Here is a 17,963-nt window from a genome sequence, read left to right on the forward strand (position 1 = left end):
ATTTGGTGAGAAACTTTGAGATTGAGCTAGTGTCACCTTTTCCTAAAATCGACTGTAATGCTATGGTGATTGGTCCATTACAACTGTCGCCACCTTTCTTGAAAACTTTTGAAAAAGTATACAACCAGTCTTATTGCAACTTGGTTTCATCTTTGGTTTTGGTTTGTAATGACGGTTTTTAGATTTTATTTGTGTGCTAGTTCACTGTTTTCGATATGATATATCATATATATAATAAAAGAACTTTCAATTTAAAAATGTCGTTTATTAGTATAGAATTTGATATTTCGAATTTTAGTCATGATTTTACAAGGAAAGAGAAGAGAAAGAACATGTTTTAAAAGATGTTCTCTAGATGTGTAAACAGTATATATGCATGTACTTCAACAAAAATATCCGATGAATAAATCAATCCTACCGACAAAAGTTGGAAGAAGTTACGCATATTGAAATATTCAAGCTTGAGATGTTTTTTCGTTTGCTACCTAACAACAATATTTGAGGCGGTTTGTCGTTACTTAAACTTTGTTACAAAAAGTATGAATTGAGTAGGTTAGCTATCAGCTACGTTATAAATTTTGTGAAACAAACAAAAGCCCATAATCAATTATAGTTGTATAATAAGATTTTGAGTTTATACGATGGCCCTATAAACCCTAGTGGGCAGTTCCTTCAAACTCGTGAAGCCATTAAATCATCCACAACCTCAATTTAGTAAATTAGTTTGAAAGTAGTGATTCTAACCCGCTAAAATAATATACTGACACCATCACCAAGGTCAAACAATCTATGAACTAACCTATGTTGACACAGGACACTACTTACATTACAGGACAAGAAGATCCGACTCTAGATATCCAGGACCTACCCGACCCGACAAAGCTGCTTTGCTTTGGGCTCTTAGAACTTTTGGTTGTTGGTCGTTATCTCCCACCCATCTCTCCGTAAAGCAAAATATTAAAATAAATTATCTCAAAGATAAAAAATCATTCAAGCACACCCCCACAAAGGCGACAAGTAATTACCAAATTTCAGTTATTACTAGAGAAAACTGATTACATTATGAAACCAGAAACATAACATCACATTTAGAAGAGAGAGAAAATCAGTGAAGCTAAAGTCTTGAGCTTTAGATACAACATAATATCCATCTCCACCAACCGGTGGTAGATGGAAAAACCTTGAGCATAAAAAGAAGAAAACATAGAAACCCTAGTTCAACACATCATGGAGCCAACACATGAGTGTGAAAATGCATTTGAGATACAACACTCAAAAAAACAAAACCACAGCCAGCATCCCTATAGAAATAAATAAAAATAGCAAACTCTCACATAGTATTAAATAAAACCAGGGGAGTTTTTTTTTTTTTGTGGTCTTTCTTTCTCATCACTCTAAATCTAAACCCTAAATGGATCAGACTCTGTCTCCCACAATGGAGCATAACCAAAAACCCTAATGTACAAAGACCACTCTCACTTGACCCACTAAGGCACTAAGTGAGATTAAAACCCTGAAATTGACCTATGTGATGGTATATTAGATGTCTAATAGTACTACTTGAGTAAGAATCAAGATCAGCAGCAGCCAGAACTGTGTCGGTTAGTGGAGAAGAACTTTCTGATACTTAGTTTTTGAATACGACCCATCTGAGAATAATACTCTCTTTCTGTTGAACTTTCCACAGCCATTGTTGACATTTGGGCACTGGATGGTGACTAGAGGGATCTCGAAAGTCTTGAGAAGCGGTGGTGGGTGTTGCCATTGAGGTAGTGGACCGGCTAAGAGCAGTGTCTGAAGCAATGGCCCTGCCTTCATAACAGCTTGTAAGAGCTTGCCCTTTTCAGGCAATGGTTTGTCTGGAAACATTGGATCCATAATCTCATTTCCTGATACTTCTTCAAGCTGAGATGAGTGTGGGTTCATGACATGATCATTTGGTGACATAAAGCTCTCTTCACAATCCGAGGATGAGAAACTCTTGTTGGATGTAAGTTGTTGAGGATGCAATGTTTCATCTTCAATGCTTGAAGCTCCTGATAAAGGAGGAGTCATATGCTTTTGCTGCTGGTGTTGTGGACGCGTGAGGTTATCAGACATGAGACGCTCACATTTCTGGAGAGCTTCGTCTCTTTCTTTAATGGTTTTGGTTAAGATGTCTTTGAGCTGGATCAGTTGTTCATCCCTTTTCCTTATTTCCTCATGAGCAAACATCTTTGTTTGTTCGAGATCTAGTGTTGTGCACAGAAGAGAGTGTCTTAATTCTTCTGTAGTCTGTAAATTTCACAGAAGTAGAAAATAAATTAGAAACACAAAAGAAAAAAAAAACAGAGGAAAAAAGTATCTTAAAATAAGCTAGATGGGACAGAACAGAGGGATCCCTAAGTTTGGTGTCACCTAGTTGCATGCTAAGACAACTATTATAAAAATAATTCTAAAGACATCAAGGATTGAGTCACCTGGTTGCAGATTAAGGCCACCATTATGTAAAATCCAGTTGAGTCTTAGCAACTAGGTCTAGATTCAGGTATTTATTTATTTATTAGAACAACCAAGAATAGTAAAAAGAAATTCCACATTAAAGTTCTTGTTTTGGACAGACATTATGCACCCATTTGAGCAAAAACATGAAGAAGAAGAAGAAGAAGAAGAAGAAGAGCATTGCTTTGGTGAAGGGAAGAGAAGAAACTCGACTTTAGAAAGAGATGGAATAAATTTTACCTTTCCATGAGAAAAGTAAGGCCAGCCAAGAAGAGCATTGCTCTGGTTATCCATAAATTCTACTAAACTGAGCTTTTGATTCTCTTTTAAAATTGTGTTAGAGAGGGATAGAAAGAGAATGGAGTCTAACTTAGGGAGGGAAGGACATATAAATAAGTAAAAACTTGTTGGACTGTTTAAAGCAGATCAAGCTTTTTCAGGTATGTAGCTTTCTTCAAGATTTCAATAATTAGTTAAATAACTAAAAAGAAAAGTTAAAATAATAGCACATGATTGTATCATTTCTTGTAACATTATCTCAACTAACTCCACTTTATATTTTACCGCGCAAACTATAAGAAAATTATTTATCGTAGTATAACTGTATAGCTATGAAAATAAAATGGCATAACTCAAATTCAAAGTAATATAGTTGACTCATATTCAAAGAGAAACTACGGTTTTTTTAATGAATGTTGAATTTATTCAACTCAAAAACCTCTATGCAGTGCTTATAACTGTGTGTAAAAATGGATTGAACTACATTGAAAAAATGATCTTAAATAAAAAAATTTAAGTCTTCTCTCATCTCGAATCAAACCACAACTCCAAAGAACTAAAATGATTTTAATCTCTTAAGTTTTTTGTAATATCTTTGAATGTTCTTAATAAAATAAAGATGTCTTTTTGTATAAATTATTCGAATCTATCCTAAACACCTTATCAATATACCTTTGATACTAAACACTTCCCTTGTGGTTGTACCTCATATGTGTTTGTAAATGCCACATCCTCCCTTCTTTGAGAGATTCAATATGATTCCTTAACTTGTTTGTCAATGAAAGAAACCATTCGGGCTTGTCCTTAGGTGGATCTCCATGGTTTCGTCCATTACTAGTGTTTTCACAAAAAATAACGATCTTTTAAATACTTGGTGAATACTTTTCTTAGTATCTGAACAGTAGAAAGACATCAAAATAGTCATTTTAAATTTTTATCCCAATATCGAAAAACGTTTTAAATATATAACTGTTATGAAATAACTTATAATTTATAGTATCGAGAAATTTAAATAAGAGTAGAATTTAATACCCGTAGGAAGCAAATAACACTAGTATAAGGGAGAGAGTTTATTATAAGAAGGAAGAAGAAAATGTAATGATTCTTTGATTATAAACTCTTGTTCTTGTTTTTGGTGGACAAAAGAGTGAGATGAGTGATGGTATTTATAGTGAACAACAATACATAAAATAACAAAGATAGTGCTTAATTTGGTAAATGAGTGGGTGATCATAGTGTTTGATGAGTAGATGATCATAGTGCTTGAGTTGGTAAAGGAGTGGATGATCATAGTGCTTGAGTTTGGTAAAGAAGTGGATGATCATTTCAATGCTTAATTTATAACACTCCCCCTTGATCATCCATCTTGTATTACGTGGTGCCTCATTAAAAACCTAGTCATGGAAAACCCAATGGGGAAAACCGTAGTAAAAGTAAAAAGAGTACAACTACGTAAGCTCCCCCTCGAATGAGTAGTCATAGAACCTTTAGAACAATGATAGATTTTCATCTCTCAAATTGTAACATTCTCTTTGGTTGTCTATCTTTTGTATGTTCTTTGTTGCCTCGTTAAAACCTTGTCATGGAAAAACCCAATGGGATAAAAAAAAACATGATAAGGAAAAAGAGTACAACCACACTTACTATCATATTTCTTTCCCTGGAAACAATATCTTCAGGATATGCATTCCAATCAACTCTCTTCAGAGAATTAAGCTTAAGAGAATAAACTCTATTCATTTCTATTATGATATCTAGGGCCTTTAGACTTCTTGTCCATAATTCTCTTTTGACTTAGACAATAGTTTATTGGTCTATTTGGATTTCAAACCAAATTTCTTACATATAATCGTATAGAGATTCGTCTCGTACATACGAATTATTCATTTGTAACTATAGAAGTTACTATTATGATTTTCTTTCTTTTCATATGAAATTACATCTTTCAGTAATGAAAAAGATTAATAATTTTCTTAAATAACACTCTTACGTATGGTATTTCAGGACCAAACATATACGAGCGTCTTAAATAAAATACTTTAAGGATCTTTATGATAACATCTCAGTTTTAGATCTCCAGTTTAGAATACATAAAAACAATATAGTATTGTCAAAGTTTTCTTCTAAAATATAATTTTTCTATAACTCTTCAGGAGTTTTGATTATATTCAAATCATGATTCTATTGATTTATAATCTCTTGATAAATACAAATGGATACATTTGTTAACCTTATAATATTTCATATATCCCATAAAATAGTTTGTTTCAATTCGATCGAATATGCAGAGTTCCCGGGAACATGATTTTGATATCATCAATCCTTCATGGATTATACTTTCAGGGATTAACATTTTTCAAGTGGATTGTTTTATTCAAGTTCTTCCTTTATTACCAGACTATAAGGAACTTGAAACTAGTTGCATCTACCATATGAAATTATGTCTCTTCACAATCAATTTCATATTGATCCTTCTTTGTGTGCAACGGTTCATTTACATCTCACTTGTTTTACACCTTTTAGTGTATGGACTACTGGTCCAAATACTTCTCTATTTCACAAGAAGTTTATATCTTTGTCTATTGCATCTTTCTGATTTGGCCAATCATTTCTTTGTGTACACTTTTCAATAGACTTTCTTTCATGATCCTCTTTCTCATTTATTATATCAACTGCTACTTTGCATGTATAATATCATCGACGTCAATTTTCTTATCGGTTCCATTTTGTTTCATACATGACATAACTTATTGAGATCTCTTCATTTGTCTCAGGTACCTGAATTTTCGTCAGTCATGTTTAATTTCTCTTCTGGAGATCATACAAAACTATATTGCCTCGTTTTGACCATTATCAATATATGCTCCTTTTCATTTACGAGGATTTATCTTGGGAACCAATCTGTCTACCACGCTGCAGGCGTGACTAGCAGTTTGATATTGTTCTTGTAGAACATTTATTTTTATTGGAGCATTTACAGCTGGTATATGTGACTTGATCACTATATTTATATGGGTCGTGTCTGGCAACTGCTTTAGTAAGTTTTGAAATGAATTATCTTTTGGACTTCTATTTCACATTGTGTTTAGCCCGAGGATCAATGATAATTCATTTCAACTTATTTTCTTTTCCAGCTGTTTATTTTCTCCCCCTTATGTTGGAAGTACTAACTCACTTTTAGAATTCATGTATAGCCTTACTTATATTTTTCGGGGATGGCTCTGGATTCTTAAGTGTCAATAGAGATTTATATCCAACATATATTTCCAACCTCATTTGAAAACACATCTTCATTTGAAGCTCTGTGGCGGAGCAACATCCAACATTCTTAGATGAAAATGATTGGTTTCTGATTCTATACCAATGATGGGGAGAACTAGTGAATATTTATTGGCTTGATGCGATCCAGTGTTGCTCAAAATGTTTAGCACTTATCTCAGTGAATGTGCTATAGTCGTTAAAGACTTTAAGAAGTGAATTCACCAATATTATAAAAATGCATAGTGGGTGATCAGTCCACTAACATCTTCGTTATTTATGCCAATATCTTATTTTGGCTGGTGAAAACCATATTACCTTTTTATCTTATGGGTAAGCAACATATGTCAAATCATTCGGAAGAATCTTCTGGTTCTTATATGACTATGCATATGACCTTTAAGTATATATTCGCATTATTAATGAACCAAAATGGTCTAACTGATTCATGCCAAATGTAAACTTCTAGTTTACTATACATTTATCTTCATTATACTAATCTTTGTGTAGTACAATATATAAGAGGCTGTAGATATTTTCTCTAAAATACTTATACTGCTTTGAGAATTATTTCTGATTGAAATGTATATATCATTTCGTTTGCTTATTGTCTCAACATAAGTGTCTCAAAATCTTACGGATTTACTTTGAGAAAAATTCATCAATCTTAGTTTTAGTGTAAACATAATCTTCTGGATGTTTGACTTATCATAAAAAGTGAGATTCTTTAACTCTTCCCCTCGAGAGTATAATACTACAGGTTTATCAATCTCGAATGTATCTCATTTTCTTAATCAACAACATATCCTACATGGGTTATGTATTTTTCGTAGATCCTTTTAACTTTTGATACTTATAAAAATACAATACCTTAAGAACTTTAAATTGCATTCTTAAGAACTTTAAATTAAATTTTTATGTGCAGTAATACTATGTATACTTCTGGAGCATCATATATATCCTCTTTTTAAGCATTCTATAAGTTTTTACTACCTTGTATTGTACACACAATAAATTTTCTTTCATCTTCAGATGAATTCATAATTTCTTTTCTTTATTACCATGTTTATTTTCTCAACTTTAAGTGAGAGTATGAGTTCTATAAAGAAACTCTTTGGACCTTGACCTCATTTATGCTCACGTCTAAAACCACTATTTATGAGTTTTTTAAATGTCATATTCTCTTCAGGAGAATGAATCATAATCAACTAGACGTGATTTATCAATAGATATTTTTCAATATATATGCATCATAAAACAATTTCTTGAAGAAATTTACTTTTAAACTTAACATCCAACATAGTTGGCTTTATTTACCGACTTCAGGTCTTGTAATCTTTAAATGCAAAATACAAAATGAGCTTTAGGTAATCACTTCAGGTGATAATACCTTTTTTATATATATTATCTTCCAAAACTTATGGATCTTTTAGAGTCAAGCTTTAAACTTAAAATCCTCAATATAAATGGTAATAAAATCAAAATATTTCAAATATATATAAATATGTATTAACAAAGGTGTCTTATTATATCAGAAAATAAATAAAACTTTCATAGTAATTATTATATAGACTATATTATTACTCTCATGCTTTTTAACAAAGTTTAACCTATCAATCAATTTAATGAACAAATTTATATCACTGCCAACTTCATGCAAATTGATTTATCTAATCAAGTTTGTTAAACTTGTATATAAAGCATAAAAATACTTATCTTATAAACAGAAGTATATCGGCGATGAAAGTTTCAGCTGTTCACGTTTCTGAATTGGCTGATAACTTGTACATATCTTTCCGAGAGAATACACAATCCTGAAAACTTTAAATTTTGCTCATATAAACATGGCCATTACATTAGTAAATATCAACATATAATCCAAATTCTTTTATGATATTAGACCAAAGACTAATCGACCACAAAACTAACCGATTACAAATAATTTCTTTTATGATGTTAGACCATGAATCATAAAGTATGTTTCCTTAATACCATTAAATCATGAAGCATATTAAAGTATAATAAGCAAAATTTAATTCATAAAATAACTATTATTCTTACATATACACAAGCGTTGATATATATATATCATCGTCTAAAATGACTATATATATATATATATATATTTTTTATTTTTTTTTAGAATTTCGCAATTTTAAAATGAATCATTTATTATGAACTTCATAATTTAAAAACCGTTTACATTAATCATACAAGAAATTACAAGGAGAAGCGATGTAAAGAAAATTAAACCGATAATCATCTTAAATTCACTCGGAGTAAATTCTCCATCGAATAAACCATAAATAGAAACACAAATAAAAATGGCACATAAAAACAAAAGTGCGCGAATCATCTTTCTTGAAAAATCGGAGGAGAGCGATTTTGAAATTCTTGAGAGAAGATGAAATGTTTTGGATGATGAAATGAAGTGAAAATGAGTTGTATTTATAGATAAAAATTACTGTTCATGACCGTTGGAGAAAGGAGAAATTTTTGAAAAAAATTCTTTGTGACCGTTGGGGTTAAATCGAGTGCACCAAAAATTAGTCCGAAAATATCGTATTAAACGGTCAATCAAATCTATAAAATTTCATAAAAGTGAAAAATTATGACAATGAAATATTTATGTTATATGACAATAAATCATGCGACGGCTCAGCCGATCAATGCATAATATCAAATAAATTATACGGCGGCTCGGCCGACCAATTAATAATAAACAGAATATAAGGCGGCTCAGCCGACCAATAAATAATAAACAGGATATAAGGCGGCTCGGCCGACCAATAAATAATAAACAGGATATAAGGCGGCTCGGCCGACCAATAAATAATAAACAGGATATAAGGCGGCTCGGCCGACCAATAAATAAATTAAATTACTAGTAAATAATATAGGCGGTATTCCGGCCATTATAACATGATATAAATAATAGTAGAGGCGGTATACCGACCATTATAACATGGTATAAATGATACAAATAAATTTTACCGAATCGCAGAGTGATCGTGCTGATAACGTGTTATGAAATAACTTATAATTTATAGTATCGAGAAATTTAAATAAGAGTAGAATTTAATACCCGTAGGAAGCAAATAACACTAGTATAAGGGAGAGAGTTTATTATAAGAAGGAAGAAGAAAATGTAATGATTCTTTGATTATAAACTCTTGTTCTTGTTTTTGGTGTACAAAAGAGTGAGATGAGTGATGGTATTTATAGTGAACAACAATACATAAAATAACAAAGATAGTGCTTAATTTGGTAAATGAGTGGGTGATCATAGTGTTTGATGAGTAGATGATCATAGTGCTTGAGTTGGTAAAGGAGTGGATGATCATAGTGCTTGAGTTTGGTAAAGAAGTGGATGATCATTTCAATGCTTAATTTATAACAATAACTATAATTCAGTTCTTTTTGCAAATCATTCTTATACATGTTTACATGAACGAGATTAAAATCATTTTAGTGGGTGTATCTTTTAAATATTATAGCTGTAGATAGTTTTTCTTTTTCCTTGTTTTGCTGGAAGTAGTATTTATAAAATATAAATATTAATTTCTTTTGCCGTAACTATTTGGCGGAAGACCAGTATCGTAGTTTACTGACATTGGTCTCACTCACTCACTCACAATATAGTCTAAAAACTCTTTAAAGGTCTTTTGTTTTCTTCTTCGTTTTTTCTTGGATACAATACGATTTCTTGTCTTTATCCAAGAAAAATCAAGTTCAACGAAAAGAGCGGGAACGAGTGTTCTAATAACATATTTTTCAATTTTGTACAGAGAAAGTATATGAAGATGAAAGCATATGTGTATAAACAACTAAAGATGCATGGAGTCAATGAGAAGTGGATTCCATTGTCAGCAAAAGAGGCAAGTAACCAAACTTTTTCCACCAATACATTGAGAAAAGTTTGATGGAATCCTTTTTCAATTATTAAACCTATCACTACTCGTGGAAAAATAAGGACTCACATCTTCGTTTCCAAATTTCACGTGAATATTACAGAACTGAACAGCTCAGTTTTGAAAAAAGAAAAAAAAACAGCTCAATATTTAAAAATTTGATATAAACATCGCTATAAGCCTATGCTATAGCCACCGTCAATATTTTAATATAATAGTCGTACAAAGATCTACAATCTATGGTCGGATTATCAATTTCTGTCTGCAGATCTTGCCGAGTTTCTAGAAACCCTAAGCAAATTAAAGTCTTTAAGAAATATATATAATAACCTCAAGCATAGCTAAGGATTTTTTTATCAGTTTTCTTTATACTAAAAAAGTTACGATGCATACATTTTCATATTTCTACAATATTCATATCCTTTTTTGTCTTGGAAACAGCCAGCCAGTTTATGTAACCATCAAATGTATTCCTTCATGAATTTTTAATATTACCAGACGAAAAGAGTATAAGGGGGTCAGTTGAGTGAAAACTCAATTTTAATTTCTTCGGCCAAAATATATAATGGATACTCTGATGAAAATGATTAATTGACTTTTACTGCAAGTCTGCAAGTTGAATTAAAGAAAGGAAAGTAATATCTCCATATTTGGTTGGGTCCCTGGGCATGTTAAGTGATTATCATGAATATCATCGATGGTCACAGTAATATTATAATGTAGATGTAGTGCACGATATGTTCCTACCAATTGTGATAGTGGAGTGGTATCCATTAAAAAGAGCTAAAGGATTCTCTCGTTCAACAATATACATGCAGATGGGTATATATGTAAAGAAAAGAGAAAAGTACTTCCAATACTAAAAGTAGGGAGACAAGAGTTATCATTTCATGGTCTCTTTCACCAACATTAATTTAAGAGCATGTGAAGCAAAACTTTTGATTTTCTTTCTTTGTTCACTGTGATAGAATTTTAAGAACTTCTGTCTTTTGGCTACTTATTAGGTTTCCCGTGTGAGTTGTGCAAAAATTAGATATCTTTTGTGTATTAGGGACTCGCGACCTTCAGCCATGTATGTCTTATATACTAAAACACTAAACTGATTAATCTATAACTCTATAAGTTATTTTTCAACTAAGTTTTGCAACCGAAAAGGCGTAAACTCCAGAGAAAACACTCTTAACTAGGCGGAACCAATATGACAATTTTACTAAAATGTTATTATTATATTCAAATATCTCATATATATTAATATAGAAACATTTAAAAAGTTATAACATGTAGTTTGTACATACTAATTAAAAAATGTTTTTCTGAATTGTCACATAATTGGAATGCTAATTTTGTTTACGTGTCAGCTTGAAAATCAATTAATAATTTTGTTTGTCCAAAATTAAATTGGTAGGAAATGTTATATTATATAGTATGTCCATTATGAACCATTCATTTATCAAATTGAAATTATTATATATTATTTCCTTAAATAAAACATACGGAATTACCTAATGTGATTAAGATATATGTGGTAATTAATGATTTTAAATAATAAAGATTTGCTAACAATTTGTATATTTTCTATCATTTTTGTTTAATTAATTATTATTAAAATAAATTACACAATTACATTAATCATATAATAAAAGTTTAGATTTTTCTTGTATATGTTGTATTTTGAATTTTTCAAAACAAGTATAAATTACTAAAAACTGTTAAAAGTGTCACATAAACTTTTGTGATCAAAGTTTAAATTTTTTTCTTTAATAAGATACAATGATTGTAAAATCATATGAATAAATAATTTTATTTTAATAGGTATTTATGTTAATATATATATATTTTTATATCGTTTAAATTAAACTATGCATCATATGAAAATACATACTTAATTATATTTTGATATCTGCGTTGAACATATATTGAAAAGTTAATATTTTAATTTTGAAATCTTCATTGTTATTTTTTAAATGCTTATAAATTATTGAAACCACTAAACATTCCACATTAAAAAAAATCGTTGGTGTAAAATTTTGGTACACAAATATACAAATAATCATAAAATCATATGAGTAGAAACTTCATTTAATAAATATTCATATCAAAAGTGTACTATATATATATGTTAATATCATTTAAATTTAATTATATATCATATATGATAGATAAGATTGATTGTTTTGATTTATTTACCCTAAAATTACTGCGAATAAACAAGAGCGTTCGTTTGATTTATATGCGCACGCCAATTTATTACATAACAGTAACTGATTTCTTGGTTATTTAATATATAATTATTATTTTATTATTTCACAATATGCAGAAAAACATAAAATAAGCAATAAATAATAAATATAAAATATTTATTATGTACAAGGCGCAAACCTTAACCTAAGTATGTATCTCTTTAATAATTTTAAATCTTAAACATTTTCTAAATTCATGCCAAAACTAAATAACGAAATTAGAATAAACTCAAAAATCAATATTTATATCGAGCAATAACCAAAATGAAAAAAAAACGACACAAAAATAAGAAAATATTAAAGATAGATAGGATTGGCACATGAACGTAAACTTCTCATAACCATAATTAACTTTTAAATTGCTAAATCATGATATAAAACCGAGTTGACATAGTTTCATTGTAACAAAATAGTAGGCATGAGATTCTTCTGTCTAAACGTTAGGTTCTTATGCGATAAGTAATTTTTTGACCTAAAATATTTTTAGAAATTTGATAAGCTCATCAGTAAACAAATTATATAATTAACAAAAAAGTTTTTAAAAATTGTTGAATGACCAAAAATATTAATTCGATCAAAAATATAAATTTTCTTTTCTATACGATATTTCTTAAATAATTTTCATATAAATTTACTCTGCGCAATGCCAATGTATATAGTATACTGTACAAAATGAATTTACGAGCTGCATCTATTTTATGGGGTTTGTGATTCTTTGCTTACACTTATTGAAAAAGAAATTATAGACACAAAAATATTAGCTTCAATCCATTTATCTATGTTCTTACGCCTTATGGGTCATATTGGCAAAAAAAAGAGAGCTCGTATATCACTCGTCCACAAATTCACTCGTCCACATAATCACAAGAATTTTCATTGATCACGGAAGATAGATTTGTTGAATCGAATCGACGATCAAATCTAATGTATTATATAAGCTTACATAGATTATAAACATAGTATTGTTATCAACAACTATACATAGTGTTGTTGTCAATAACTAGTCAACAAAGATGTAGTCTTTAATTTATTATAGTATTAGATATGGACTACTATAATAAGGTTCAACCATTTAACCATTACCGTTCCTCTTAAATTAATGGTACTGAGTCCGATTGGTAATGACCGTAGCTTTAAAATTTTTGCTGTAGAAAAAATCTGTAGACTTTTTGTTGTGAATTTAAATTTTATTGCTGTAGAATTTTATGGAAAGCACTTAAAAATTGATTTGGATGTTTAGCTCTACAGAGCACTTGTACAGCTGTAGGCTATTTCAAGAGCCGTGGTTTCAAAAAAAAAATTTAAAGCTTGATTGCTCTGAATTTGATGTTTTAGAAATAAATATGGCCGTGGATAGCACCTACAACAACTATCAATCACCTCCGTAGTCTTCCCACTAATATCTGTGAAGATTAGTAGTTAGTTTATTACTTTATTTATTTTCTTGTGTATATGACACCAGTGTATTTGGACTAGATATAATATTTGTTTAAGAAAAGTTTATGTTTTTGTTGATTTGGGATCTTTAACAGACTAATCTAGTCGATGTCAAAAAAACAGACTAATCTAGTCACTGATTGTTATTCATTTTGAATTGAAAGCGAACTGAATAAACATTGACAATCATTGATACGAATGTTTATGTGACTTCGTAGATATCTGTATCATAAATGAATACTATGTCCCACAGTATTCAAAATCTAATAATGCCTTATGAATATGATCGTGTTGGCAATTTAACAACAACGATATTTTACGGATAAGAGCTGTTTATACGAAGCCAGAAACATGGGAGCTATCCATAAATGCACTGGACATGCTTAGCTTATATTCTTCACTATCATAATGAATGAAACAAGTTTATGCGCGTTTTAGTTTAATCCAATATATTCAGATCCTTAAATTTGATATTAAGAAAAACCAGATTGCTTATTCTGTCGGCCAATATATTCAATTACTCATGAATCATGATAGTTCTAATGAATGGAGGCATGACCTACTAGCTTGAGAACGTAAAAGAAACAAAACGAACTTACCGTTGTGGCAGTTAAAAAGATTCATTATTCTCTACACATACCTTTGAAAATTTGTCTAAGAAAATTCTTCTCGTTTATACTCCATCCGTTTCATATTAAATGTCGTTTTAGATAATTTTTTTCGCTACAAAATAAGTGTTGTTTTCGATTTTCAATGCAAAATTTATTAATTTTATGCAAAATTTATTTTTCTATTGGTTGAAATATGGTTAGCTATATAGATAATATTGTTTTTTATAAGAAATGTACAAAATTAATTGTTTTCTTAATCCGTGTGTCGAAACTTAAAACGACAAACATATGGAGTATAAATTACAAGTTACCATTTGTACGAACTACACTACATGATACGCATACCTAATTATATATATTCCAAAAATGCAGATCATTTGCGAGAGTTTACTAGATTTCAGATCTACGATGTTATTTTACATGACATCGTCTTCTGTTCTATATCAAAGTTCATACGTATTTAAATCAAACCCTGTTGAATATATATAATTAGGTATGAAATATGATGTAGTCTACTTGTAGTGCGTGTGATATAAGTCAATGTATATATTTTTATAGTTATAGTATGCGGACTCGTCCAAGAGCCGGTTGTTTATCCTGTAAGCAGACAAAACTATTCGACCAAACTACTTCGGTTTAGTTTTTTTCTTTGACTAGGTAGCCAATCTCAGAATGTTCAACAATTTTAGCCGTCTCGTGTTGAAAACATGAAAAACGGGATTTGAACAACTTTCTGTCCTATCGAAAAGCTTAAACTATAAATGTTTCAGTTTTCTCGAGGTCGATCGGATAAATTGGTAAAGAAAATAAATGTTATGAGTTGCATTGATCAATTATTTATTTGTAACATAAAAATAACTAATCAGGATCATGGAAAAAGGAGAAAATATCTTTTGTAAATCAACAATCGTTTGATGTAGTTAGCAAAAAAAAAAACAATCGTTTGATGATCTATGCCAGGTACTAAATATACTTGTCGATGAAAGGTATTCTTATTAGATACCAATTCCAAATAGCCAACCCGTGGGCTTCGTAGATTAGTCAGAGCCGGATCCAACTCTATGTTTTATTGGCTATGTATCATCGTAGGATACAATAGGATAGTCTTTGTTCAATAATCATGTTAGACCACAAATTTCTCTTCTTCTTTTTGTGGTATGAAGTATTGGCTTCTGAAACTACATTTTTCAGACCAAAAATCAATAAAAAAAAACTTCCAAGTAAATTTGGTATTAAGTTCTGATAGCAGTGAGACTTTTCTTAACTGGTTAAGTTTTTAACATTGTCCAATAAATATTATATTCTATACACATCAATTTAAATTACGTACAATATTGAGATTTAAGATCTTCAGTTTCTAATGCCGGATAAACTCCATGAATATAGTTAGCACTTAGCAAGATGACAATTCGCATCATTAAAAAGGTAGAAAGAAGGCAAAGTTGTAAACCAGATGGGTTCTTGAAGTACCGCATTTGAGTTTTATAAAAACGGCTCCTTATTCAAGTGTAAGGCCCATTTCTTAGTTCATAATGTTTGCAATGCGGTGCAAAGTCCTCCAAAGCCCACTCTGAGTCTTAAATAATTGTCTGATTGTTGGATGTCTATTTATCAAATCCGTTGTAGCACACCGGCCAATTTTAACTGATGAAATCCGGGTTCAACCCCGGCCAGCGGAAAATATTTATTATGTGTTTGTCATGTTACTAAATCATCGCCAGACGTTTGTTACAATAAACTTGTGTTCATAAATCAAAAATTTAGGAATGATAGTTCTTTATTAAAATTAATGAAAAATTGACTTGTTCTATAATTTTCTACCAATAAATGAAAGAAAAAAAAATTTATTCTTCGTATATAGTAAAAAGTTTAAAAAATATTAAAGAACTTAATGTTTTTTCTCGTTCCCTTCGTCACTAGTCGCACATCGCTTTCTTTCGCTGGCAAGAAGGGCCATAGATGGGGAAAACGTTCATTCTTGTCAAATGATTGTTATCTTTAACTAATGGCTGCGCGACTTGCGTCATCGACTACTAGAGAGAAAATGATAAATTAATATGATAAATTATTTTTCCTTCACTACTAACTGTACAACACTTCAAATAAAGAAGCTAACTTCTTTTAATGTGTGTGTTTTGTTTTTCAATTGTATATGTATTTCACGACGAACCAATTTGTACTTTGTGGAACAGTGGAAGTCAATTTTTTGTCATCTATGGGAAAACGGACAGTAGAAAGTTTACCATCTGAGGGAGAACGACTATTTACATCCAAAGATAAACATATAGAAACAAAAGTATAATTGCGAATATATAAACAATCTATTTTCAATATAGAATATAGGTTTGGTTTGTGAATCAGGCTGTATATAAGCACATACAATCCATTTCTGTCTCCATGTACATATAAAACTAGACAGTAACCCGCGTTTTACGCAGAATAAAATGTCAATATTAGTGTTAAAATTATATATTATGATTATGTATAACATAAGATATGTTTAAACGATAGTTAAATAGAACTAAAAGTATGATTGTTATCAGAGGTGAAGCCAAAAACTTTTTATAATGGGTTCACCAATATTAACTAATGAGTTTACTCATTTTTTAACTAATGTTGTTATGATATTGATATGTTTTTTCTTAGGTTTGCAAAAAGTAGCTATTAATAAAGAATAACTTACTTGTAGTAGTTTTGGAGTTAATGGTTTAACAAATAAAATCGAAAAAAATGTGGATCAATAACATATTATAAACAAAACAATAACTGTGTGAAATAAAAAAGTATAGCTCCTTTAAATTCAGAAAACATAGATGCATAATAAAAGAAATTGAAAGTTATTTGACCCTCTAAATTGTAAAGGTTATTCCAGATGCGACCAGCACGTGAGACTTGCTGGTGGTTCGTTTCCGGAAATTTCTTCTCATCTTCAAGGTCGTCTAATGCAGAGCTCCCATGGCGGCGAAAGTGGTGACACTCACATGCTTATATTGCTTGCTCGAGAAGATTAATACACTAAGCCGAGACGATTTACAGTGATTTAGTCTCCTCGAAACAGAGATCACCTCATCGAGTATTAACAAAACCGAGTACAACACATTTATCTAGAAATATATTTTCAACATCCTCTTTCAGTAATGAGAGGTGGTTCTCAAGAACGTGAGTGATCTGCTAAATGCATGAAAGCATGTATGGAGAAAATGGTTCTTTCATTAACACTTGACATCGTACTAAAGTTTCATCGCTTTGTCGTCGTCTACGGATCTGTCGACCTAATGGCGATAGATCAGATAGGTTACCGTTTTTAACAGAAACGTATAGATGAATAAAGAATTTTTATTGATGCTATAATTATATTAAGAGGATTGATAAATCAACTAATCGAACTTGAAGCTGAAGGTTTATCACGTAAAAGTGTTCGTCGAGAAAAATATAGATGGTACGAAGTTTTTTTAAAGGATTTAGTGTGAACGCATTAAATTCACATTTTTAGTGAAAAATGTGACGTGCGTGACACATAAGCGTTTTATTAAATAAAAGTTTCTCGTGAAGCCACGTCATTATTTCGCATTCTTTGCCAATAAAATTTTAAAATAAGTTTTAAAAGTGGTTCTCGTTTAATATACAGGGAATATACACGTAGACTTTTATGGCTAGATGGGTAAATGTGTTAATTATGTTGGTTACAATATTAAATGTTACATTTACTATCGTACTGCCCATTTATGTGATTAGAAAGTGCAACC

At 30.5% G+C, this 17,963-nt stretch overlaps 1 protein-coding gene across 1 annotated transcript; it reads right to left on the reverse strand.

Annotated features, from left to right (window-relative positions):
- Positions 1-1,018: 1,018 nt before the first annotated feature.
- On the reverse strand, positions 1,019-2,874 carry LOC106385149. The gene is made up of 2 exons (XM_013825103.3): positions 2,722-2,874; positions 1,019-2,274 (listed from the first exon to the last, which is right to left on the reverse strand). Exons 1-2 carry the CDS (start codon positions 2,773-2,775, stop codon positions 1,603-1,605), a joined length of 726 nt encoding a protein of 241 aa, XP_013680557.1. The 5' UTR covers positions 2,776-2,874; the 3' UTR covers positions 1,019-1,602.
- Between the last annotated feature and the right edge of the window lie 15,089 nt (positions 2,875-17,963).

Source organism: Brassica napus, chromosome C3 (assembly GCF_020379485.1).
Source record: "Brassica napus cultivar Da-Ae chromosome C3, Da-Ae, whole genome shotgun sequence".
Taxonomy (NCBI): domain Eukaryota; kingdom Viridiplantae; phylum Streptophyta; class Magnoliopsida; order Brassicales; family Brassicaceae; genus Brassica; species Brassica napus.

Bases quoted from the DNA above. Each gene is read 5' to 3' on its own strand.
- LOC106385149 (XM_013825103.3), bottom strand. From the start codon at position 2,775: ATGGATAACCAGAGCAATGCTCTTCTTGGCTGGCCTTACTTTTCTCAT. The intron at 2,275-2,721 runs GTAAAATTTATT...TGAAATTTACAG, and splicing joins CTTACTTTTCTCATGGAAAG to ACTACAGAAGAATTAAGACA.